This window comes from Pongo abelii, chromosome 10, assembly GCF_028885655.2.
Source record: "Pongo abelii isolate AG06213 chromosome 10, NHGRI_mPonAbe1-v2.0_pri, whole genome shotgun sequence".
Taxonomy (NCBI): Eukaryota; Metazoa; Chordata; class Mammalia; order Primates; family Hominidae; genus Pongo; species Pongo abelii.
In genome coordinates this window covers 13,618,249-13,644,987 of record NC_071995.2, presented here as the reverse complement: position 1 = coordinate 13,644,987, position 26,739 = coordinate 13,618,249, and the positions used below count along the sequence as shown (strand labels likewise).

Sequence of the window (26,739 nt, the reverse complement as noted above, 5' to 3'; positions counted from 1 at the left end):
GGGATGGTAAGAAAGAGTGGCAGCAGGAAAGTGGTTTGGATGCTCTTTCAATGGTCTAGAAGAGGTCATGGGGCGGGGATAGAGGGACGGTTACTAAGACAGGGAGCCTGGCCGCCGCTGTACCAGCGGGATCGGGCCTTCGGGTAGAGGACCGGAGAAGCGTGAGCAACCCGGGGCTCGGAGGTTGGAGCCCAGGCACCTGAGAGAGGACGTTCCCCACCACCGCTGCCTAAAGCCACTCCAGGCGAGAATCGCTTTCCAGGGCCCCAGCGGATAGATTAGACTCACAATAAGAGGAGGGGTTGGCGGAGGGGGACGGCCTGAGGCCCGCTGCCGGGTTCCCTCCCCAGACACCCGCGGAAAGCCCGAAAGGAGGCGGAGCACCGCCCAGCGGCTCGCCACGGCGGGCCCACCCCTTGCTTAGCCGCCTCGCGCCCTCGCCTCACCGCACTGCTGCACTGCTGCGCTGCTGCCCTGGGCGCTGCTGCCCGCCCTTCGCATCACTGCCCCGCCCTCTCTCCGCCCCCTCGCCTCGCCGCCCCGCCCTCTCTCCGCCCCCTCGCCTCGCCGCCCCGCCCTCTCTCTCCGCCCCTTCACCTCGCCGTCCCGCCCCCTTGCCTCACCGCCCTGCTGAATTGCCGCCACGCCCTCTAGCCACGCCCTCTGGCCCCTGCCTCTAGCCCCGCCTTTCGCCTCGCCGCCCCGGCCGCCTCGCCGCCCCTCTGCCGGTGGTCGCTGCCCGTGGTGCTCCGTCGCCCCCGCCACCTCACGTCCTCCCGGTGTCGGGAGCGTCTCGGCTACAACATGTTGGGCATGATCAAGAACTCGCTGTTCGGAAGCGTAGAGACGTGGCCTTGGCAGGTCCTAAGCAAAGGGGACAAGGTAGGCCCGCAGGGCTGCCGAGGACCTGAAGGATTGCTGCCTACCACCCCCACCCTCGTCGGGGCTGCAGCGGGTGCTGAGGGGCAGGTGGGGCAGGAATGTGCTATCGAAGGTGCATTCTGGTGTCCGTCGCGAGTGCGGCTCTCCACCGCCCAGCATTTGGACTGGGAAGGAAAGGAGTGAGAGGTCCCCCTGCAGCCGGTGGTGAGAGGAGGGGGGGTAAACAGCAGAGACTGATCCAAGGAGAGAATCCCATCTTGGGGAGTTGGGCACTGCCTGTTGAATGCATTATTTCGTTTAAATATTCCAAACATTCCGAACAGTTTGATTTGTTGAGAGACACGCGGTTGCAGAAATGGGTGTCGCAAGAAACTCCCAAGTACTAGAGAACTGAGGACAGTAGCCCCCTTTATCCGCGATTTCAGTTACCGGTAGTCAGCTGCTGTCCATAACTATTAAATGGAAAATTCCAGAAATACAGAAGTCCTAAGTTTTAAGTTTCCGGCCATTCTGCGTAGCAGAATGAAATCTTGATTCCTGGGACCGGAATGCCCCTTTGTCCAAGGTCAGCCTCCTATCTCTAGTACACACCCTTTAGTCACTTAGTAGCTAGCTTGATGATCGGATCGACTGTGGCGGTATTCAAATAACCCTTATTTTACTTAGTAATGGCCCCAAAGTGCAAGCTTTGCAATGCTGGCATATTGTTATAATTGCTGTATTTTATTATTGTTGTTCATCTCTTACTGTGCCTAATTGATAGGTTAAACGTTATCACAGGTATGTATGTATAGGAAAAAACATAGTAGATATGGGGTTCAGTTCTGTCCACCGTTTCAGGTATCCACTAGGGGGTTTGGAAGGTATCTGCGGTAGATAAGGGAGACTACTGTGTAAAAGAACAAGATCTGTGTAGAATAGACATAAATGCGCTAGGCAGGAAGCACAGGGGTGGTCAATTCTGCCAGGGGGCTATGATGGGGCCTTCAGTGGAGTGTCCTGAGCTGGGCCTCAGGGATGTGTAGGAGTGCACACAACAGAGAAGAGCATGCACAAAGGCCCAGAGCTGTACCATTGCTTTTGGCCAATTAGATCCGCTGGAGTTGGGTACCTAGAATACAGAATGAGTGAGGAGAGCATAACTGCTGTCTTCCCCAAAATTTATATCAGTGCTAACATGGGCTAACTGGACTGCACCCCTGAAAACAAGGAGAGTGCTGCTAGATTATAATCTCCTGGTGGACAGGTAGTTTAAACAGTGCAGCTGTATACAGAGCTCCCAATACGATGCCTCATTTGTGAAAGGACTGTATTGCCTGGGGGCCAAGTTCTGATACCTAGTACAATGATCTTCATGTCGCGAAAGCCCTCAGTTAGACTCTAATCTGAACTCTTTGAGCAACCAAAGACCTTTCACCTGTTCTTATCTCCCTTTCCCCAGCTCTATGTGGAATGAACAGTTTAGCCCTGATCAGAGGTCCCACATTTCAATACCTGCAGCAGCCAGGCATGTAATGGAAATGGATGAAGCTGGCTGTTTTAGGCTATAAGGCATAGTAGGGACTGAGGCAAATCAGAGTGAACTCAGGTCTCCATCTATAAAGGGCAGTTCCAGCCACTTGTTGCTATGCAGTGATATATGAAACAGTGTTGTCAAATTCTTAAGGAAAACCATATGTCCAGATTCTTATGCGAAATCACCCAGTTTAAAATTAATTCAACAAAAACTGTTTTTTGAGTGCTATGTGCCAGGCACTCTTCTACGCAATGGGATAAAAGATTAAAACCAGCAAAAGTCTTTGCCCTCATGGAACTTATGTTTTATTGGCTAATGAACAAATAAAATGTATCATGGATCAGATAGTGATCAGTGCTGTGAAGAAAAGCAAGCAAGGAAGGGGAGTGAGGAATAGGGAGTATGACGAGTGAGGCTGTGATTTTGAGTAGGGAAACTGACATAGTTGTGCATAGGCTGGACACAAATGCAATAAGGATGCCAGTTATTAATATCAGTCCTGCTGTGAGCATCCAAAGGACCCACCCAAGCCAACACAGAGAGCTATCTATCCACCTCCCTGGGCGATGAAAAAGGCACCCGATAAGGTCTGCAGCATCACTGGCCTCCCCATCAAGTAGTTGCCCTACTCAGAACCACAGCCTTTCTCCTAACAGCCCTGATGAAGGTTCCTGTGGTTCTAACACTTTAAGAATCCACGTGTTCTTGCTTTTTGTCGTAGAATGGGGCTCACTTTGTCTTTTTGGGTTAATGATGATGGCCCACACAGGCGGAGAGGGGTCTGGGCTGGTTCGTGGCCTGTGCCCTCAGATTCCTTCTTCACCCGTTCCCTGCTCTGCTGTCTCCCTGTGGAGTGGAAGCTGACCCATTCGGCCTGTTTCCCAGGCCAGATGTCAGCCGGCGCCCAGCTACGTTTGCTCAGTGGGAGTCTCTACTGGGAGATAAAAAGGGAGAAACCAGAGTATTTCTCCTCCTTCTCCACCCCATCAGATCTATACTACTAGGAGCTTCTCTGTGGCTTTGGCTTCCGCTACACAGGCCACCATGGTTCTAGCTTCTACCCAGTAACCTAGGTATCTGAACTTAGGTAACAGGTAATCCTCCCTCTATGTCTCCTAGGGTACTTACTAACCTCTAGGTTGCCTCTCTGTCCCCTGCTGGCATCTCAGCCCCTCTGTTATCTGCGCAACCAATCCCTTGCATCAAGGTGCTTCTGCTCTAAATACTTTAGTAGTTTCTGTTTCCTGTTTGACTCTTATTGATACAGTGTCACTTGCCGTTAATTTGGGGCCTCTGGGATAAGGAGAACTCCCTAATAAGCATCTTCTCTCAGTGTTTGATGGGAATATAGGGCCATATGGGATATTGGTACCAGTCTAAAGCAAATCATTTAACCCAAATGAACCTCAGTTTCTACAGCTATAAAATGAGTATAAAAATATCTTTTCCATCTATTTCCAGAGTTACTATAAGTATTAAATTCTTTAAAACCATGAAAACATTTTGTAAAGTAGTATACATACCCTACAAATATAGTAATAGCATTATATCAGTGCTCATCTCAGCTTCATTCTTTCTAGCTGTGTGGTCACAGGCCAACTTAGCCCCTCTGAAGCTAATTGTGGAAGAAAATAATAGTTCATATCTTAATAGATTGTTTTGAAGTTCAAATGAGATAACCAATTATAAAATTATTCAACGCTAGTACTTGGTTGGAGATGGTAATGGTTAGCTTCCCCCTAGTTTTACAGTAAAGTTTGGGTAAGTTACTTAACATCCCATGAGCCCTTGAATTCCTCAACTCTAAGATGAGAATAACAATGCCAATGTGAAATTAATTAATTATGCATAGATACTTGTAAACCTTTTTTTTTTAAATATACAAACTTAAGGGTATTATTTTTGAAGAGAACCTCTCCCTGAAATTATCTTTTATCCTGGAAACAGCCTGGGTCAGAAACTATTGTCCACTCTCCTGGGCAAATGATGGCATACCATGTTCTCCATATAGCATGGGCTTCAGGCTCACCAGATGTTCGGGGCTGATTCCAAGTACTTGGCAGGGAGGCCAGTGCTGCTGCAGACCTTATCAGGTGCCTTCTTAATTGCTTAGGGAGGGAGGAGGGTAGACTGCTCTCTGTGTTGGATTGGGTGGGCCTTTGGATGCTCATAGCAGGACTGATATTAGTAACTGACATCCTTATCAGATTTGTGTCCGGCCTGTGCACACAGGTTAGGACCTGGTAGCCTGGCTTTGAGTCCTGGCTCCACTATTCACCCAATGCACTTTGGGCATGTTACTTAACCTCTTGTTCCCAAGTTTCAACTGAAAATGAAGATTAAAGCACTAACTTCTTCACAGGGTTATTGGAGAAATTGAATGAATGAATCCATGTAAAGCATTTAAAATAACATCAGACAAATAGAAAGTACTCTGTTAGGTTAATTGTTATGATCAGTATTTTCTTGTAATGAGAAAGCAGACTTCCAACATTAGCAAGTATACCAACTACAGGAAGTGGCAAGAAAAAAACTGACCTTTCAAAGCACTTGCAAATCCCATAGCCAGAGGCATTCTTGTTAGAACTTTGTCTGGGACTTGAACTTGACCAAGGTTCCCACTGAATGCTGAAAATTGGTTTTGTAGCCACAGGCCAAAATCTCCATCTAGGAACTGATTGGGAGCATAGACTAATGGAGATGGGGTGAAGGAGGGCTATTATTGTGTTCCATGTCACAAGCAAATGCACTAAAGATGTTAAATTTTAAGAATCAAGACTGTATTAACTTAGCTGCCTTATTCTCTACAGCAGTAGAGAATCTGGTTAAATACATTTAAATAGAGCTCCCTGGAGAACTAGAATAGTTTTACAATTCCATCTCTCAAGCCTGAATTTTCACAGTGGTCCCGTGGTTCAAATGAGTGGTTATGGATACAGATGCTATGAAAACAAGTGGTCCCTGCACTAGAACTGGTTTAATACATTGTGGCCCAGCTTTTTTCCAGGAGATCCTGTTAGACGAGGTCCTCATCTCTCTGCCCACCTATTATGGCTCTTGTATTCCTTCTCATTAGAGTAAAACTAGGTTTTACTCTGCATCTCTCCTTTCTCACAAATATTTGTAGAGTGCCTACAATATGCAAGACATGGTGCATCTAGGTACAGAGAGATACAGCGGTGAAAAAGAGAAACAGTCCTTACCCTGTGGGGTTTATGGGTGGAGGTGGGAGTTTAACACATCATTTAATTGTAATTACAATAAGGATTGTGTTATGAAAGTACAGGGTGGGTAAGAATATCACGGGGAACCTATTTTAAGTCAGGATCCTCTCTGAGGAAGTAACTTTTAGGTTGGAGCCTGTTAGATGAATAGGGAGACACCAGGCAAAGGCAGGAGGAGAATGCTCCAGGGAGAGGGAGCAGCAGACACAGAGGCCCTGGCATGGAAATGACCATGGCATCAAAGGAAACAGCAGAAAGCTGCAGAACAGGTGCTGTGAGTGTGGCTGGCAACGTAGGTAGAAGCTCAGTGGTGCCTGCATCATCAAGGGCAGGTTAAGAACTTGGTGAATGAATGCCTTCAGGCAGGGGATTAATTAACACAGTTAGATTGGTGTAGATATATATTGCCCAATATATATATTGTCCAGAGTGCTCTCTGGACAATCCCAACCTCATTCACAGCTCTAGTCTCCCCTTATGCTGATGACTCCCAAATTTACACCTCTATGCCAGTGCCCTGCTGAGCTCCAGACCTGTGTGTCCAACTGCCCAATGGACAGTTTGCTCATCTGTATCAGGAGGAGATGAACTGATGGACACATAAGACCCCTTCCAGCTCTAGAGTTATCTGATTTTAGGGGTTCCTAGAAAGGAGGGATCACTCAGGAGGAGGAGGTGGTGGAGTTGAGCCAAGACTTAAAGGATGATAGGTGTATCATGGGGGGCTTTGCTCTCCGAGTCAAGCTGGAGTCCCTTCTTGGCAGCCTTTCTTTCCTTGCTGTGGACTTTGTGCCTGGAGAACAGGCCGAGAGCCCAGGTCGCTCGTGCCATTTTCTAGATCTCTTTTCTGCTTCAGAGAGCCTCCATTCAAGACCCAGACATACTTGCAAAATCCTATATTTAAGTCACAAATGTCAGTTGAACTAATTTAGAGTAGATGAACTGGCTTGCTATCAAATCGCCATCACTGGACTAATGGTTACAAAATCCAACTCCCATAACAGCCTCTGAGTTCTTCGGAGATCTGGACCAGGCCAGAACACCTTTTTTGTGTCCTGTTTGACAGTCTTTGCTCCAGCCACAACTATTTGTACTGTTTGTACCCACAGTCATCACACTGTTCTTGACTTCTCAATTTACTCCTGGGGTACCCACTACCTGGAATCTCCTCCCCCAAATGATCAGAGCATTTACCGCATTGTACAGTAATTTGTGTAATTCTCCTCACCACCCTGCTGATTATCCCTATCATATTAATCTCCAAATCTGTAGCACCTGGCAAAGGTTTTTGATGATGTTTATTCCATGAATTAATGAAGTAGTGACTGAATATCCAGTTGGGTGATCTGTAACCACCTCAAAGTCAGCTTGACCTCCCCAAACATGTTATCACATACACCCATGCCCCTTAAACTAACCTAAGTGGTCCTTTCCTGTGTTCCCATACTGCCCTGGCACTCCTTGCCCCCTAAAAATATCATCAGATGATAACCTTCTGTTTTCCTGGCATCTTCCCTTATTAGACCGTGCCGATCCTGTTAATCCAGAACCAAGTCTTTCATCTCTGTCTTGTAGCACCTGGAACAATGTTTAGCACATGGTAGATGCTCAGTAGTTGTTGGTTAAATGAATAAAAGAAGAAAAAGACCAAAGGAAAGAGCCAGGTAGCTCTTTCTCCAGTGAGATCTTGTTTTTGGTTTTCCCATTTGTAAAAGAAGTAACTGCATAAAATGACTTCTGATACCTCTGTTCTGAATTTGATACGGGCATACAACGGTCCCCCCAAAGTATCTAACACAGTGGCTAAAGAGAGAGGTTACAGACTGGGCAACATTGCAAGACCCCATCTGAAAGAGAGAGAGAGAGGAAAAGAAAAAAAAAAAGGCAAAGACACTTTGGGAGGCTGACATAGGTGTATCGCATGAGCTCAGAAGTTTGAGACCAGCTTGGGCAACATGGTGAAACCCTGTCTCTACAAAAGACAGAGAAAACAAAATACAAAAAAATTAGCTGGGCATGGTGGCACACACCTGTAGTCCCAGCTACTTGGGAGGATGAGGTGGGAGGATCACGTGAGCCCAGGAGGCTGAAGTTACAGTGAGCCAAGATTGTGCCACTGCACTCCATCCTGAGCAACCATGAGACCCTGTAAGAAAGAGAAAGAGAGAGAGAGAGAGAGAGGAAGGAAGGCAGGGGGAGAGGGAGGGAGAAAGAAAATGAAAGAAAAAAAGAAAGAGAGAAAAAAAAAAAGAAAGGAGGATAAAGAAAAGAAAGAGAGGTTTAAATGCTCACTTCACCACCACCTCCCCACCGGCCTTAGCTTTAGAGAACCTTGCAACGAGTATTAGACTGGAGTAGACTAGAGTTTGGCAACTGGAATTTTTGTTTCAGTTTCACCATTCAGTAGTTACATCACTTTGAGCAACTTAGTCTCTCTGGTTCTTCATTTTCTCCTTGATAAAATTAGTTAGATTAGGTAAACTTTAAAACCATTTTAGGTTCTGAACTTCTGTGATTCACAGGATAGTGTTTCTGGAATTTAAAACATTACAAGTGCCAAGGGTAGGTGCACTCCCAAATGAAAGGGGAGTTCTGGAATTCTCTGCAGCAACAGAAAGAGCAAAACACCCTAAGTTTACTTAACAGTTTGCTACTGAAGGCTCTTTGGAAGTGTCAGATTCACCAGATGGAGGGCTTCACAGCAGCCTCAGAATGATTCAGCACGGTGCCCCAAAGTCAAGGCTGACTTGCTGCCTCATGATTCCTGGTCTGGCGCAATTTCCTCTACCCCATGTGAAGGGGCATTTAAGTATGAACTTGGCACTCAGGGTTAAAATTACAATATTAAGGCTGGGCACAGTGGCTCATACCTGTAATCCCAGCACTTTGGGAGCCCGAGGTGGGCAGAACACCTGAGGTCAGGAGTTCGAGACCAGTCTGTCCAACGTGGCAAAACCCCATCTCTACTAAAAACACAAAAATTAGCTGGGAGTGGTGGCGTACGCCTGTAGTCTCAGCTACTTGTGAGGCTGAGGCAGAAGAATCACTTGAACCTGGGAGGCGAAGGTTGCAGTTAGCAGAGATCACACCACTGCACTCCAGCCCAGGTGACAGAGCAAGACTCTGTCTCAAAAATAAAATAAATATTAAATATGCTCATTGAGGCTACACTTGCCACTCACAGCCCTACAGTCCTGCCTTCCTCCAGAGACACCTTCTGTCCCCCTGGGAGTCACACCCTCTTCCCTAGTTGTGAATCTTCAGTCTAGGATATTATATGAAAACCTATTTGACCAGTCTAGGGCAGCCAGGTTCCCTACCATGTGTCTGTTTTTCATAATCATTATTAGGAGACACAGCACCTTAATCAAATAAATATCTGTTGCATTTCTCACATGTAAAGCTCTGTGGTATAGTTTCTGCCCATAAAGGCTTTATTGCAAATTGTTGAAACTATAATAATGTTTCATTACCAGATGATAAAATTAACATAGGCCAACTTTCCTTCTTCTAATGAGATGGAATAAAATTCACTCCAGTACAGCAGAAGAGAAGAAAACAGGATAGGGGAAGGAACAACAAAAAAAAAACCAAACAAAAAAAAAACCAGGATGCATCTCATCCATAAGGGTAAAGCATTACTTTGTGAAACTTTAACTATGTATATATTCATGATAAGACAGGCTGTAAAAAATGCTTTCCTTCTTGTGGATTGTGATTTTTTTTCAAAGTGAAGAACACTGCCTTACGGTATGTCCAGGAATACAAAATTAAATTATATGAGCAATCACGTGGCAAGGAGCAGGAGATGTACTGAAGGAGAGCTGTGGGGGTCCATAATGAGTCTAAACACCAGGGAAAGGATAGTCCAAGGACAGGGCCTCAATGCAGAAAGTGGTGATGCAGAGAGGAAAGAAGGATTTGTGTGAAAAGAGACAGTGGAGCTGAGCATTAAGCAGATTGGGAGGCTGTGATTTAGTGAGACAAGAGTTAGGGAGAGGATATGCTGTGTCTGGGAGCGCGGTGTGAACAGAACTACAGTCAGCCCTTCCTGTCTGTGGGTTCTGGATCCACGATTCAACCAACCACAGATGGAAAATATTCAAAAAATAATAATAGCAATACAGCAATAAAAAATACATAAATCAACAGTAGAGGCCAGGCGTGGTGTAACTGCCTGGTGGGTTCACCTTGCCTGCTGCCTAGATAGAACCAATTTATCAAGACAGGGGAATTGTAATGGAGAAAGAGTAATTCACGCAGAGCCGGCTCTGCGGGAGACCGGAGTTTTGTTATTACTCAAATCAGTCTCCCTGAGCATTCGGGGATGAGAGTTTTTAAAGATAATTTGGCAGGTAGGGGCTTGGGGAGTGAGGAGTGCTGATTGGTCAGGTTGGAGATGGAATCATGGGGGGTGCCAAGTTAGGTTTTTCTTGCTGTCTCCTGTTCCTCGGTGCAATGGCAGAACTGGTTGGGCCAGATTACTGGTCTGAGTGGTGTCAGCTGATCCATCGAGTGCAGGGTCTGGAAAATATCTCAAGCACTGATCTTAGGTTTTACAATAGTGATGTTATCCCCAGGAGCAATTTGAGGAGGTTCAGACTCTTGGAGCCAGAGGCTGCATGACCTCTAAATTGTAATTTCTAATCTTGTAGCTAATTTGTTAGTCCTGCAAAGTCAGACTGGACCCCAGGCAAGAAGGGGGTCTTATTGGGAAAGGGCTGTTACCAATTTTCTTTCAGAGTCAAACCATGAACTGAATTCCTCCCCACAGTTAGTTCGGCCTAAGCCCAGGAATCCCGCAAGGACAGCTTAAGGGTTAGAAACAAGATAGAGTTAGTGAAGTCTGATTTCTTTCACTTTCATAATTTCCTCAGTTATAATTTTTACAAAGGCGGTTTCAGTTGTGGCTCATGCCTATAATCCAAACATGGGAAGCCAAGACAGGAGGATTGCTTAAGCCCAGGAGTTTGAGACCAGCCTGGACAACATAGGGAGACTCTACCAAAAAAAAAAAAATTTTTTTTTAATTAGCAGGGCATGGTGGTATGCATTGTGGTCCCACTTACTCAGGAAGCCTAAGTAGGAGGATCGCTTGAGCTCAGGAGGTCGAGGCTAGTGAGCCATGATCATACCACTACACACCAGCCTGGGTGACAGAGTGAAACACAGTCTCAAAAATAAATAAATAAATAAAATATATGTGTGTATGTTTGTGTGTGTGTGTGTGTACACAGAATAGCAACTATTTGCTTGGCTTTTACATTGTATTAAGTATTATAAGTAATGTAGAGATGATTTAAAGTATGTAAGAGGATGTGTGTGGGTTAAATGCAAAATACTACACCATTTTATATCAGGGACTTGAGCATCCATGGATTTTGGTATCCATAGAGGTCCTGGATCCAATCCCCCAAGGAGGCCAAGGGACAAATGAACTCTGATTCCTTGAATTGCAGTCCTCCTACTAGAATGAGCCCAATTTTGGAGGCTTCACAGTTTTGTTGGATTGTCGTCATTGTATTTTTTTGTTTCCTCCCTTCTATCTTTATTTTTTTTCTGAATCTCCTATTTGTTTAACTTTATCTTCCAATCTGTTTACTGAATTTTTCTTCTCTGTTATCAGATTTTTAATTTCTGAGAGCTCTTTTGCTCTCTGAATGTTCCATTTTTGTAGCATTCTAGTTTTCAGGATGCAATATCTTCTCTTATCTCCCCAAGAATATAATGTATAAGATTTTCCTGCTTTGGATGTTGTCTCTACAAGAATCCCAGAATCTATTTCTCGTAGCCGTTCATACTCAGGCCTGTCCCTTCTGCTCTATGGCCATACCCACCAAGGAAAGATTTTTAGCCCTCTGTTACTACTTCTAGAGACATCACAAGTTGCTACTTTGTACCTCTTAAACACTGTGCCTTCTCTCTCTAGGAAGAAGTCTCCTATGAAGAAAGGGCCTGTGAAGGAGGCAAATTTGCCACAGTAGAAGTGACAGATAAGCCTGTGGATGAGGCTTTACGGGAAGCAATGCCCAAGGTCGCAAAGTACGCCGGGGGCACCAATGACAAGGGTGAGTACCCCTGCAGGACGTGGCTCTGGTCTCAGGGGCCAGCTTTGCAAGGTCTCACTTCATCAGTAGTAAACGCAAGTGAGGGGCTACAAGGCACGTGTAGCGACCTGTTTCAGTGACCCGTGAACCTCCTGCACTGTGTGAACAAGCAGTTTATTGCAGAAATCTGGGGAAACCACTCTGGTATCAGCCCAGCCTGTCCCTCACTTGAAGGCATCCCTGCTCAGTATCTCCAAGTTCCTGCTTCACTCCCAGGTGTGGGACCATATGCTTTTTTTTTTTTTTTAACCCTGCGGTGTTTATTATGTCTTTGGATTGGTTGACTAGGTGACGTGTGCCCACAGTAAGCTGAGCTACAGCACAAGGCAAGGCCAGCATCAGGCTGGAGATCCCCAGAGTCAGCCCCCGGTAGCTCAGATTCTGCTGGGTCCTGAGGCTCAGTGAGCAGTGAGGCACCAGACCCTGTCTGGCAAATGAAGGGTCTGAGAATTCTTAAGCCATCCTGCTCTTAAAAACTTGGAAGTTCATGCTGGCCACCTCTCTACTTTTAAAATGATAAGCCTGAAGTCTCATGAAAGGTGTACCTGTTAGATGTAAACCATATTTAAAAATGAGTTTGACTCGTAAGAAGCCCTCTAATTTGGGTAGCATTTTGGAATCACTGCAAAACAAAAGTGGGTCAGAAAGCAAGGGGAAAAAAAGAGATGTGTTTAATTTTTAGGATATTTCTCAAGCTGATAATTTAGAGAGCTAAAAACATGTATTAGCCTTAATAACATTTACTAGAAGCTGCCCTGTCTATTGAGTAACCATTCTTTTATTCCTTTACTTACTTAAAAAACTTGCTTGAAAAAAAAAAATTTACTAGGACTAAAGTAATCAGGCTTTGGAAGATATGTTAACCTGTAGGAGGTCAGGAAGAAGTCTTTTCCTTCTTAACACTGTCTTAAAATTTTTTTAAATGAAAATATGTATAAGAATTATAAAACTCACTAAAGAAAACCTTGAAAATAACAAAACAGTATTCCCTAATTCCCCCATTCAACACAATCAATGTTGTCTTTTGAATATATTTTTTAGGGCTTTTTGATGTAATCTTAGTGTTCCTATAATTACATATCCTGCTTCTGTTAGTTATTATTTCATAATTATTTTCCACTAGTACCAGAGTCTTCTTAAGCATAATTCCTAACTACATTATATTTCATCATGTGTCTGTAATTTACACAGACATATTCCTGTTTTGAACAGAATTTTTAATTCTGCTGTAATGAATATCTTATTACCTATAGCCTTTTCCATATTTTAGATTGATGTTTTAAATAGGCAGTAATTAAATACTAGCTAGGCATGGTGGCTCACACCTGTAATCCCAGCACTTTGGGAGGCCAAGATGGGCAAATCACTTGAGGTCAGGAGTTTAAGACCAGCCTGGCCAACATGGCAAAACCCCATCTCTACTAAAAGTACAAAAATAACCTGGGGGTGGTGGCACGCGCCTGTAATCCCATCTACTCAGAAGGCTGAGGCACAAGAATCGCTTGAACCCAGGAACCCAGGAGGCAGAGTTTGCAGTAAGCCAAAATCACGCCACTGCACTCCAGCCTGGGCAACAGAGCAAGACTCTGTCAGAAGAAAGAAAGAGAGAGAGAGAGAGAGAGACTGATAATCTACAGTCTTGATATATATTGCCAAATCATTTTTTAGAGTTGTACAACTATACTCCTACCAACAGCGTATACTAATAACAGTTGTTCATGTATTTCTATGTATTTTTAACACTTGAAATGTTCATTGTTAATTTCAAGAACAAAAAAAATACCGCTTTGAAAGACGAATGGAACTAATGTGTCTTCCACAGCCCTGAGCAAGCTCTGTCTCTGATCCTTGCCTCACTCTGTGCTTTTGTGTTTTCAGGAATTGGGATGGGGATGACAGTCCCTATTTCCTTTGCTGTGTTCCCCAATGAAGATGGCTCTCTGCAGAAGAAATTAAAAGTCTGGTTCCGGATTCCAAACCAATTTCAAAGCGACCCACCAGCTCCCAGTGACAAAAGCGTTAAGATTGAGGAACGGGAAGGCATCACTGTCTATTCCATGTAAGGAGACAATCCTTCAGGCATCCATGGGTGGCACTTGATTCCCGTACCACTCCTTGCATCACCTCTGGCAAGGATTCCCATCAAATTTTTATGGTTGCTGAGTTAATTTAAGTAGGAAATGCTGAATCCTAACAGTTTCTCATTTTAATTTCTTCAGGCTGCAGCACACACACATTTGCATTTTTTCAGAATAAATGCCTTGGCCAGTTGCCAAATTGATGGGTAGAGCTTAAGCTTTGCTTAAGTTTACAATGAATGTCTACATTAGCCATAGCAGGGTTCTAGGAGACTCAGCAAATATCTTAAGTCAAGCCATGGTCTGGATTCATGGACACATGGGAGGCAAAAAGGGCTGAGGAATACCTGATTTCTACCCCACACTCCCCTTGAATGCCAGAGAGCAGGGAGCATTTGCCAGAGCTGGGCTTCCACCCTCCTTGTGTTCCTGGACAGTAGTCCTTTGAGCAGAGCACACCTATTCTCTTGTCATCCTGGTCCTGTTTCCAGGACTTCATATGGGGTCATTTTCCCTTGACTGTAGAGAATAGCAGGTGCAAATGGTTACTAGTTTCTATCCCTCGCGCTACAACCTGCCCTCAGAAACCAAGTCTTCTAGATCATTGATGACTCCTCACATTTGTTAAAATCCTCCCATGTGACAGGCACCAAACCAGGCTCAGGGGAAGACCAGGATCTTCACCAGAAGTAACCATAGGTGGTTTGGCTCTGCTCAGGAGCAACCTCATGAAAAATTCATATACATATAATCTTGCACTGGACTGAGTATTGGTCCACTTCAGGGACCTCCAAATTTGGCTGCCCTGCTGCAACCCTGAACCTGATGGTGGGACCATTTTCCCTAGAGCTGTGTGAATGTTCTGAGAATGTGAGTTTCACTGCTGTGTGTAGTCCTAGGCCAGGTGACTGCAGGGCCCCCCAGAGGACAGTGAATGTAATGCAGCTGGGAGCTGGCACTGGAGCCTCAGCTCCTGTGCTTGTCCTGCAGTCCTCATTCAGACTTCCCAGCTTCCCTTCAGAGGGTGTAAAGAAAGCAAATTAACTTAACAGTATCTTTTCCTAGGGTGGAGATGCACCTAGGATGCAGCATTTAAGGAAGCACTCACTCTCACAGCTGTCCAAGTGCAGGATGGGGACTGAGAGTGAGCGCCTCTTTAAATCTTGTGCCCTGGGTTAGATGTCTGCTTGTCTTTTCCATTCTATTTCCTGTGTTTGGGAAGCAGCAGGTATAATAAAATGAACTTGTATTTTATTTGAATTCCAGCTCTACTGCTTATTAGCAGGATGATGCTTGGGAAGTTACTCAGCCGCTTTAAGACTTAGCTTTTGCATTTGTTAAGTGCTGATAATATAACCTATATATGATGTGTGTGTGTGTGTGAATGTAATGTAACCTTATAGGATTATTGTTAAATATCTTTCAGTATTTACTAAGATACTATTTATATGTTACCTAATGTTTATGACCTGAAGCAGGTTTTGGCAATTACCCCTTCTGTCTGTTCATTCTTATTTCATAAGGAATGAGATAGACATGACTGAATCAGTTCACATTAAGACTTCAAGCAGATGGGGCTAGTTTCTGATCATTTGTTTTACCAGACCCTGGGTAATGAGTGGATATATATTTTTTTCTTTTGTCTTTAACTTTTTAGTATGGAAATTCTCAAACTTACAGAAAGGTAGACGCATATAAGATCATGAAACCATATGTGCCCATCCCCTACCTACAGCAATGATCAGCTCAAGGCCAATTCTGTGTCATGTATATCTTCACAGCATTCACCCAGCCCTACCCTGGATTATTTTCAGGCAAATTCCAGACATTATATTATTTCATTCATAAATATTTCAGGTAATTACTGAAGATTTTTTAAAAATATAATCACGATACTTTATTTTTTCTGAAATTTCTATAGTAATTCATTAATTTGTAATATAAAATATTCAATGCTCAGATTTCCCCCATTCCTTTTTTTTTTTTTTTTTTTTTTTTGACGGAGTCTCTCTCTGTTGCCCAGGCTGGAGTGCAGTGGTGCGATCTCGGCTCACTGCAACCTCTGCTGCCCGGGTTCAAGCAATTCTCCTGCCTCAGCCTCCCAAGTAGCTGGGGTTACAGGAACCTGCCACTATGCCTAATATTTGTAGTTTTTTTAATAGAGACAGGGTTTCACCATCTTGGCCAGGCTGGTCTTGAACTCCTGACCTTGTGATCCACCTGCCTCGGCCTCCCAAAGTGCTGGGATTACAGGCGTGAGCCACCACGCCTGGCCATCATTTGTTTTAATATTTTGTTAGACTCTGGATCCAAGTCAGATTTTGTAGTACTTTTTTTTCTTTCTTTTTTTTTAAGAGACAAGGCCTTGCTCTGTTGCCCAGGCTGCAGTGCAGTGGTGTGATCATAGCTCACTGCAGCCTCAAACTCCTGGGCTCAGGTAATCCTCCCACCTCAGCCTCTCAAGTAGCTGGTACTGCAGTTGCACACAACCACACCTGGCCGATGGTATATTTTTAAGTTTTTATTAATCTGTGAATTTCTTTACCAACACAACTTTACATTCTTCCTTTCCATCTGTGGATCATTTATCTTATTATTATCTGTACTGGATTTTGCTGATTATATTTCCGTGACATTTTACCACATCCCTCTGAGCCCCGTATTGCCTGTAAATTAGTAGTTGAAACTAAAGACTTGATCAGATTCAAGTTTTTGAAGTTTTGGTGAGAATATTTCCTAGGTGGTGGTGTTTACTTCCTTCAGGGGCCCACAGTGTCTGATTATCCCTGATTGACTGCTGTTGGTGACCATAGTTCATCATTGCCTACATGTCTTGTTCCATTAGAGGCCATAAAACGATAATGTTCTCTGTTTTTCCTTCTTCTTTTATTACCTGCAATATTTCGGTAAAGAGAAACTTCCCCTCGTTTACTATTTGGCTTCCTGTATTTCATATAGAAAAAGCCAGATACATGCTTGCTTGATACCTTCTCTTTATTTACCGGTTTTCAGAATGGTAATTTCATTCTGTAACATCCTCAAGGTGAAGTGGTCTGCATCTTCGTTTTTTGAGTGTAATTATAAACATATGAATTTAAACATATTTGATACATTTCAGTTTGTTACAGTTATTATTCTTATTGATGCTCTAATTGCCCCATTGTTGGCCAGTGGGAGCCTCTTCAAGTTGGTTTGTTGGTCCTTTTGACACAGCTCCAGTAGTCTTTGATGGCTCCCTGGCTTTCTGGGATAATGAGATGTTTTGAGCACATCTTAGCATTTCTTGCCCTAGAGCTATAATTAGCCATTTCTCTAAGGAATGCTGGTTTCTTATGGTGGGAAGGGGTGTAAGAGTACTATCAAAGGCAGGTCGGTGACCATTTCCTTTTAATTCTCTGAAGTCTAAACAGATGAAAGTGCCAAATGTGGTGTCTAGCCTGGCTCCATGGAATTTTTAACATGGAGTTCTCACACAGCATATGATCATTCCTCAATTTGCCACTTGATGTCACTGCATAGTCAAATGAGCATTAAAAAGTACCCTGCAGTGATTTGTGTTATTTCTGATTCTGTTGAAAGCAATGTTAATGAGATGGTGGAAGGCAAATGTACTACTTCAAATGCAAAAGGACTCTATCAAATAATGCAGTGAGTGCATTCAATGACAAAATTAATTCTAAAATGAAAGCCTGGCATCCTTCATTCAGTCTTCCTTCTTTATGACCTTGTGAAGAGATGTTTACAAAGGGATTATACATTATTAGCATCGTTAATTACCGGTGCTTTTAGATGAATAGAATGCTGTGAAAAAAAATAGCACTATCAGAATATGTTTAGTGTTCACAAGAGGCGATAGAATTATCCTCACACTTAGACCAGCGGCAACATTCCAGACTACTGTCCTTTCTCTATGCACTTAGGTTAGAGTTTGGCCTTTTCAGCTCATTTCAGCACCAGGTTCTCAATAGGGACCAACAGCAGGAGAAGTTTGATGGTCTTAATGAAACTTTCACGGTTTAAATGAAATGTCTAGATATAAAGGAAAAAGTTGGAAACCAGGAGTTTATTTTCAGGGTAACCTATGCTCCAACCCAGTTCATCATTCAGGGGCCATAGGACCTTTGGTATATTGCCAGCCTCACTGCACCTCAGTTTCCTCATCTGTAAGATGGACATGAGTACCTAGCTTTTTATGGTGTTGTGAGGATAAAATATGATAATACCTGTAAATACCTACTCAATCCTAGACATGAGGTAGACACTCAGTAAATGTTGGCCTATTCTCCTCCTCCTAACTTCACCTCCCTTTGAGAATTTGATCAAGTTTTATTAGAATTAACAATAAAAAAGTCAAAGTTACTGCAGATACACTTGGGTTACAACCTCAACTCCAATAATTATGAGTTTTATAACTTGCAGCAAGTTGTTTCATCTTTCCGAGCCTCCGTTTTCTCATCTATAAAATAAGATTTCTAAGGCATGATTGCGAAGGCCGGTTTCATTGTGCATTTGAAAGAACTTTGTCAGCTGTCAGCACCTAGGTTGCTGATGTCATTTTTCCCTCTAAATGACCAGGCCCCAGTGGAGACCATTGGCAGCTTGGGAAGTTCAGCCTAGAGAAAGAGAAGTTTGGAAGAAAGAACTCAACTGCTAAACCCTTAGGGGGTTCCCACATAACCACTTAGGAGATTTACAGACCAGTGTTTGCCCATGTTCCTAGACAATTCAACCCTGTTTGTAACCACAGGAAGTTGGGACCAAGGGTTTTCAGTCTTAGCACCCTGCTTTGCCCCCTCACTTCAATTAAAAGGGGCCTTGCCCAGCCGTTCTATTGAAAATAGCACCCTGTCCTTTTCTGTCCTCTTATCCAGCTTTATTTTGCTTTGCTTCACTTATAATCAATTGCATTATATATCTCTATCTGCTCATTTATTTATTGCCCTCTCCCCACTAGAATGCAAGCTTCCTAAGGGCAGGGCCTTTGGCTAGAATATAACAAGTGTTCAATAAGAAGCTTGTGAATTGGCCGTCATAGTGGCTCACATCTGTGTACTTTGGGAAGCCAAGGCAGGTGGATCACCTGAGCTCAGGAGTTTGAGACCAGCATGGGCAACATAATGAGGCCCCATCTCTAAATAAAAAACAAAAACAAGTTGGTGAATGGATACATGAATGAAAGAGCTTCATCCTTGCCTCTCCTGTGCTTCTCTCTCTCTGCTCTCTCCCATAAAGATCTTGGTCCCCATCATAGCTTCAGCTGTCACCAGTGTGTTGGTAACTTTCCAGCCTAACCTCTGTCTGTCTCCCCTGAATGTCTTGTCATCCCATCAGACTCAGCATAGAGCCTGAGACAATGTGATTTACCCATTCATTCATTCCTTCATTCAAAAGATAGTAGATTCCTTGTTCACTTACTCTGTACCAGGAACTATTTTAGGTGACTAACAGTAAAATGGATGTCATGAGGTAATGTCCTTGCCCCTGAAAGAGTTCAAGTGCCATCTGGATAGACGGGTGACACTTATGCCATGTGACATTTGCACTAGGTGGGAAGTTTGGTTTGATTTGACAAACATTTATTAAATATCTCTAATATTTAAGCCACATCACCTCCAAAAGCCTTGCCGATGATAAGATTCTGTGTCTCAGCCTAATTAATCACCATTTTCTCTCCCCCCTCAACTGTCAGTTATCCCGTAAGTCTTTTATAAACTCCCACCAGGCAGGGGCTTCAGGCTGTTTCTCTGTGGATGATGCCTGGGTCAACACATCTCATGCTGCCCTCTCTCCAAGCACCAGCCTTATATTTCCAGCTCCCAGGAGGCTTCACCACATAAACCTCCTCAAGTATGTCCCAAATCAGCATGTCCAAAACACAACACAGATTTCCATGCAAAATCAGATCCCCTTCTGTGTTCTCTGTCTTAGTGATGGTCCCCTCCCTCTTCCTACCCACCCTTTTCCAATGTCATTCTGACTCCTTCGCTTCTGCATCTAATTATTGGCTCATGCTGGTCAGCTCCCAGCTGTCCCTTCCTTCCCTTCCATCTACACAGGTCTTCATCATCTCTTGCGCAAATGATTGCCATGGCATTGGCTTCCAGCTCTCCCATTTCTGACCCTTCTAAAGTGTCCTTTTATCACCACCTGCCTAAGGCACAGGACTGATCACATCACCTGTCTTTGCTCAGAAACTGAGCCTCCCGAGAGGCTGCTCAGCTCTGGTTGGGGGCCTCAGGCCCATCCAACCAGACACTGGGGTTTGAACAAAAGCCCAGTTAGTAATGAGATGCTTCATTTCCACTAGGAGAGGGTGGGTCAACTTTGGGTGCCAAATGTTTGACCAGGCAGTATAGCCTAGTAAAAATGCCCTGTGATGGCACTGACCACCTTCCACACACAGCACCACTCCCATGTCAACCTGATCTCAGAGCGTCCCACCCACCACCACCCAACATGCCTCCCACCCCGGACACAACATCCACTTCCAGACCTTTGCTCATATGTCCTCAGCTCCTCTCAACCCTCCACAGCCTCTGTTTGTTAGAAGTTCTGTGAGGACAGAAGGTTGTCATACTGTTCATTGCCAGCATCAAAAAGAGATACTGTATTTCCAAACAAGGTCACATACACAAAAAAAGTAGAGTTGCTCAATAAATGCTTAATATCACCTCTTTCTTAATACCTTCCCTTCGTATTCTAAGTCAGAACCCATCATTCGCTATTCCTGAGCCCCAGAACATTCTGGATGTACCTTCCACCTTCATTCCAGCATTTCCTTCCAGCCAGCATAATCTTTGCGTGTGTTTCTCTCCTGACCACACTTAGAGCTCTCGAGGGTAGAAAGACATCTTTATCATCCTTACAGCTCTTATGGTGTCTGGCTTGCATTTTGTGCTCAGTGATGTTCAACTCAATAAGCACAGGTCCAGCCTGGTTGAATGAAACGCTTATTGTGTGAAGCGTCTCTTCCTGTTGTAGTGAGGCTGTCAGTTCCTGGTCTGATACTTCTTTTGCCTAGCACAGGGCTGCATGCATAGCAGACTGTACACCAGTGTGTGTTGATCCATTGATGTTAAAGTTTCGAAGTTGAATGGTCAAGCTCAGAGTCATTCTTCCTCCCTGCATGCCTGCACCAGACACTCCCTAAAAAATAATGCATTGATTTTTTGCTTCCTTGGACGAAAGCCCCGCTTCCCTCCACTAGCCTTCACTATTGCTTGTGTCATCTTTCCCCTTTCTAACTCTTCCAGACCTTTTGAGTCAGCTCCTTTTGTGTTTCTGGAATCAGGGGTGTGTGTATGTTTGAGATTCCTCAGTTCCCATGGTAACCAAATTCTTTATTCAGAATACTGAGCTCTGACATTGGGTGAGATAAAACACTGCCCTGGAGGAGAGCTTCTTTCAAGATGAGGCGTTTATAGATAAAGACGTATTCACAGGCTTACAAAAATAATGTATAGACTTCACGTTTATTTCTTTTAGGGGCTCAAAGCACTTTATGAGCATTTCTTAACTCACCTTCAAGTGCGCGCATGAATTCGGAGAGCAGTGGGCCCACTGTTATTGTGCTCCATGTCCAGACTGGAAGCTGAGGCTGGAACCAATGAGGCAAAGTGTCTGTGAACACAGGCAGAGTCAGCCAGAGCTAGGCTCCCTTCATACACCAGGAGGTTCCCGGTAGGGTTTGGTTTCTGGCTTGTTTGTGCAGTTCCATGGTGGGAGTCAGTGTGGTTGGTTAAATTAGCAGAGAGGAGAACTCATATATCTGTTCCCATAGCCCACCCAGTTTGTTTGTTTTCCAGTAAAAGGATTCTACGATGAAGCAACAGGGAAAATTTTATCTGCATTACCAGCATTTCAGTCTGCCTGGGAATAAATATAAAGAATTGAGGATTTTCCCAGAGTGAATTTTAGGAGTCCCCGAATGATGATGACATTCTCCATCTCACTCTCTGCTGGGTTTCCTTGTGCTTCTCAGCCCCTTCTCACCATCCTTTGCCCTGTCCTCTTTCTCCACCCACCACTTAGATATTAGGATTCTAAGGAGCAAGCTTCTGGCCTGCTGTTTGCACAACATCTCTACCACATGTCACTTCTTACCATGATTATAGCCAATACCTACTCCCTGAGCACTCCCAAGTTTCTGTCACTAGATCCTTCTCCTTCCCAAATTGGTATCTCTGCCTCCAGTTCTGTCCCAAGTCTAAGGAGATTTTTACATGGTCAGACACACATTTAGATAATAATTGTTGCATGAATGTATTTCACAGAGGGCCCTCAATATTCATATGCCCCCCAAACTAAATCATGAACACCCCTACAGCTGCCCCTCCTGCCTAATGTTACTCTTCAGCCTTTAATCCCTATTCTGGTTAGCGGCATCTTCTCCTACCCAGAGGCTTAACTGGAAGCCCTGGAGAATCCTCTCTTCCTTCCTCTCTCTTACCTCCCTCCACATACAGGTACCTCTCAAATCTGCCTTTCTCCTGCCTTCATCATCTCACAGTTGGCTGTTCCTGGACTCCAGTGGCCCCACATCTCTCAACCCCTTGCCATTTCCCCTGTCCCTCCACTGCCACCAGAGGGATCCTTCCAAAGCACAATTGGATCGTGCCAGTCCTCTACTTTAAAACCCTTTCCAGGCCGGGCGTGGTGGCTCACACCTGTAATCCCAGCACTTTAGGAGGCTGAGGCGGGTGGATCACCTGAGGTCAGGAGCTCGAGACCAGCCTGGCCAATATGGCAAAACCCCATCTGTACTAAAAATACAAGAATTAGCTGGGCGTGTGCCTGTAGTCCCAGCTACTCGGGAAGCTAAGGCAGGAGAATCACTTGAACCTGGGAGGCAGAGGTTGCAATGAGCCGAGATTGCGCCACTGCCCTCCAGCCTGGGTAACAGAGCGAGACTCTGTCTCAAAAAAAAAAAAAAAAAAAAACCCTTTCGTAGGTCTACCTGTGCATCTAGGATGAGGTTCAAACTCTTTAGCATGGCATTCAAGGCCTTCGCATCTGGCTGCAGTGGATCCACTTCTCCTGTTTCAGTTCCCACCACTGTCCCCTCAGATGTTTATTATGTGAATGAGTGAGTGAGACTTATGTAACTACTTCACTTACTAGGTCCTAAGTGCTGTCATCTTTAGCTCTGTCAGGCTGAAGACATCACTTTCATTGTTTAGCCCAGAATTGTTCATTTAACCAAGGGGTCCAACATGTTCAAGCACTGTGTTAGGTGCTCAGTGTACATCAGTGGCCAAAAAATAACAAAAATCCCTGCCATTGTGCAGCCTATATTCTAGCAGAGGACACAAACCATAAACAATAAACTTAATGAGTAAATTATATAGTATGTTAAAAGGTGGTAAGTGCTGTTAAAAAAGAAAGAAAGAAAAAGTAAAACATAAGAAGAAGATTGGGATGGGGTTAGAGAATGGGGTTACAAGGTAACAAAGCATTTTAAGAATAGGCCTAATTGAGAAAGTGAGAATTGTTCATTGAGCCAGTTCATAATATTACCATGTTTTTTTGTTGTTGTATTTTGTGTTTTTGTTTTGGAGACAGGGTCTCACTGTGTTGTCCAGGCTGCAATGCAGTGGCTATTCACAGATGTGATCATAGCACAATGCAGCCTAATTCCTGGCCTGGATCAGTGCTCCTGCCTCAGCCTCCCAAGTAGCTGGGACCACAGGCATGCACCACAACACTCAACTACATGGTATTTCTTTAGATTACCATCATGTCCCTCACCCTGGAGTCAGGGAATTAAAAGGCTGTTCTGAGCAAATTGCCAAGTAACAATAATAGCTACTGTTTGTTGTGAGCTTACTACGTGACAGGCTCTGCGCTGAGCAGTTTGCATAGTCTTTTCTCCTTTAATCTTTACAGTAGCCTTCGAAGATTGATGTTATCACTATCCCTATTTTACCAGGGAAAAACCTGAAGATTTGAGAAATTTTAGAATTAGCTTAAGACCTAGAAAGGGCAGAACTAGAATTTGAGCACACACTAGCCATTTTGCCTCTAACTGATAAAGGAAGACATTTGAGGACCACTCCTTTGGAGCTTTCCAAAATCAGTATTTAAAGAGCCAACATTGTCCCTTTTCCTAGAGAACAATTCAGTGTCACAGCACAAGTAGGGGGTGCGGAGAGCACTCAACACCTGCTTCCACCTCCAGCACTTGATTCATTTCAGACAAATGGTTCTCAATCTAAAGACATGGTTCATAAAAAACTCCAGTGTCTTACAGGCTTTTATTGCCTGAAAAAAGTCTTTCCTGGATATTCATTGTCTGTCTACTAATCCAGTTTCCTCTCATTTGAACCTCAATGAAGCTAGAGCCCAACTTTCCTCATCTCCCTTATAATCTCTTCAATATATTTGAAAAATCAAGCCTCTGCTATTCAAAATTGGTCTCAGTTTCATCCATGTTCTGTAGCTGTTGTCTAGACATTGGAACAACCAATCCATTACAGAAAACATCCTGGGTGTTCACATCAGTGATGCTGCAATCAACATGCTGAATGCTTGTCCAGCATGACTAACCACTTGTAAAAGAGCAAAGCATGATTCAGAGGACTCCACCAAAAATAATGCATTATTTGGCCTAATCTTGGCCTGGTGCAGATTCAGACTTTTGAGTCATACAGCTCATTAGAAATCGGGATGTACTTGACTCTAATAAAAATTTTAGTGCAACCCAGATTTAGAGTGGTATATTTAGGGTAGGCTACAAGATGAATTTTGGAACAGAAGCAGATGACGTAAGGGAGAGAATAATAATCTTGAAAAAGAAAGGCTTTATTGCTTCTCTGTCCCCAATTTCTGCCATCAAAAGAAATACCAGATTTAGGAACGGTCTCTTTCCTTACTAGAAAAAGAAGGCTTTCATGATTTGAGCAGAAGAAAGGATTTATGAGAAGTGATTTCTTTATTTGGGGCATGTTTAAAGCTTGCGTGGGGCCCTCCCAAGTCTTCCTTGGGTCTTTGCCTTTGTTAGCTCTGAGTTTTTTATTTTTTTAGCTTTTTTTTTTTTTTGACACAGGGTCTTGTGTTGCCCAGGCTAGCCTAGCTCTGTTTTTGAATGAAGCTGCTACAAGTCACTGCTGTGATGAACTCAGTCACTAGAGCTGCTCTGCTGTGGAAGGGGCATTAGCCACCATACTCGTTGCTGCAGCTCTGCCCGAAGTCCCCTGTAGTCTTCCTCCTTCCCAAGGTGGTGACAGAGCAGCAGAAAAGAGGTACAGCCGGGCAGTAGAGGGAGCCAGAGAAAAGGGTGAAGGCTTGGCCTTTGGGAAAGCAAACCTACTGTCCCCTTGGGTATTTCAGGAAAGAAAGGGAGGCTCACGTTTATACTCGGCTACTGTGTTTCAGGCCCCGCATTAGAGTTTTTCACGTCCATTACTGCTTTTAACACTCATAACTCTAGAGGAAAAAGAAAATATATCTCCTTTTTCAGATGAGGAAACTGAGGCTCAGAGAGGTAAAATCAACCCATCTAGGAAGTGGTGACTCAGTCCCCAGTCTTACCACTCTAGCATGCTTGTCATAATAAGCATGGTGAGTGACTTCTTTTTTCTAAAGTTCCTCCCTCTCTCAGAGGTCATGTCCTTTCGTAACCAGCCCTTGCTCTTGAACCCCCAGGCAGTTTGGCGGTTATGCCAAGGAAGCAGACTACGTAGCACAAGCCACCCGTCTGCGTGCTGCCCTGGAGGGCACAGCCACCTACCGGGGGGACATCTACTTCTGCACGGGTTATGACCCTCCCATGAAGCCCTACGGACGGCGCAATGAGATCTGGCTGTTGAAGACATGAGTGACCCACTGAGCCAAGAACTTCCTGGAAGTGTGCTTCTGTGTCTGCTTCCTCGGGTGGCAGAAAGGGACAGTGCTTCCCAAGTTCCAACTGCAAGTTCAACTTAACCAACTTTCCTTCAAAGTCAGTTACTGCCAATTTTCTGAAAAAAGCATGTTCCATATACTAAGTCTCTTTTCTCACGGTAGGAAATAATACAGCCAAGATATGCAGCATCCTTCTCATTGATTTAGAAAATTCTGCGGTAGACCAGAAAAATCCTGGCAGCTTTTCTCCAGCCATCTGGGTCACTAAAAACTGATTTTCTAAAATCATTGGATTTGTATCTTGTTATTAAGGGGGAAAATGTGATTTGTGCCTGATCTTTCATCTGCGATTCTTATAAGAGCTTTGTCTTCAGAAAAACTAAAAATAAAAGGCATTGACTTAAACAGCTGAGAAAAATCATAAGTGTAATTATTTCCAAGGTCCTACAGTCCTGAAGGTAATATAGGTATGAGTACTATTGATGGCGTTTACCATTGCAGGAACCCTATATTTAGAGTTCCCAAGTCCTTCCAAATATAAACCCAAAGATCCCAGGACACACACCATCCCTAAACTAGACATTTCCCATGACTGTTATGTAGCACTCTGTGATTGTAAGTTGAGGATTTTGTTTGCAGCTGTGGTCTGCGAAGGGTTCCAGGAGTCACAAGAGCAGACTGAGAAGAAAAATCATTGCACTATGGTGCACAGACTACCCTGGAGACAGGAGATTTGCCAGGAGGATTGGTTCAGGGGGATGAGATGAGAAGCAGCTGGGGTCCAGTTTCATTAACTGAAGAGGATAGGAATGAAAGAAAAGGTGCAGTTTGGCCTGCAGAGAAGGACACAGATGCAAGGCTGTGAGCAGGAAGCCGGATGGCAGCTGAGCTGGAGCACAGCCCATGAGTGAGCAGGGGAGGATGAAGCTCTCAGTGGGCCCCGGGGCATGTAGAAGGTACTCCGATCCTCATAGTGCACCAGGGACCCACACTCAGCAGCCCTCCCTAGGGCAGCTGGACAGGTTTTCAGGGAGAAACTCACCTTAGCACCCACCCACACCCCATTTGCTGTTTCTATAGGAAACAGAAAA

The 26,739-nt window shown here is 44.2% G+C and overlaps 1 protein-coding gene and 2 long non-coding RNA genes across 4 annotated transcripts in view; 1 reads left to right on the top strand and 2 right to left on the bottom strand.

Moving 5' to 3' along the window:
* LOC129049062 (uncharacterized) overlaps nucleotides 1-26,739 on the bottom strand; it is a 94,021-nt gene that overhangs the window by 21,697 nt on the left and 45,585 nt on the right. Inside the window, exon 2 of the long non-coding RNA XR_008511831.1 lies at nucleotides 21,329-21,427. This is a non-coding gene — a long non-coding RNA (uncharacterized LOC129049062). The remainder of the gene's footprint in view (nucleotides 1-21,328; nucleotides 21,428-26,739) is intronic.
* HEBP1 (heme binding protein 1) lies at nucleotides 416-26,053 on the top strand. Its single transcript, XM_024256750.3, has 4 exons — nucleotides 416-882; nucleotides 11,552-11,690; nucleotides 13,608-13,788; nucleotides 25,451-26,053. Exons 1-4 carry the CDS (start codon nucleotides 805-807, stop codon nucleotides 25,620-25,622), a joined length of 570 nt encoding a protein of 189 aa, XP_024112518.2. The 5' UTR covers nucleotides 416-804; the 3' UTR covers nucleotides 25,623-26,053.
* LOC112135782 (uncharacterized) lies at nucleotides 16,112-21,117 on the bottom strand. 2 transcript variants are annotated; one of them, XR_002917013.2, is made up of 3 exons: nucleotides 21,063-21,114; nucleotides 20,562-20,953; nucleotides 16,112-17,608 (listed from the first exon to the last, which is right to left on the bottom strand). It is a non-coding gene; the product is annotated as an uncharacterized LOC112135782 (long non-coding RNA). The 2 variants fall into 2 exon arrangements; XR_008511830.1 differs by lacking the exon at nucleotides 16,112-17,608 and having other exon boundaries at nucleotides 20,391-20,953; nucleotides 21,063-21,117.

Excerpts from the sequence above, each read along its gene's own strand:
- HEBP1 (XM_024256750.3), top strand. The coding sequence starts at position 805 with ATGTTGGGCATGATCAAGAACTCGCTGTTCGGAAGCGTAGAGACGTGG. Across the intron at positions 883-11,551 it reads TCCTAAGCAAAGGGGACAAG|GAAGAAGTCTCCTATGAAGA; the intron begins GTAGGCCCGCAG and ends TTCTCTCTCTAG. Across the intron at positions 13,789-25,450 it reads GGCATCACTGTCTATTCCAT|GCAGTTTGGCGGTTATGCCA; the intron begins GTAAGGAGACAA and ends TTGAACCCCCAG.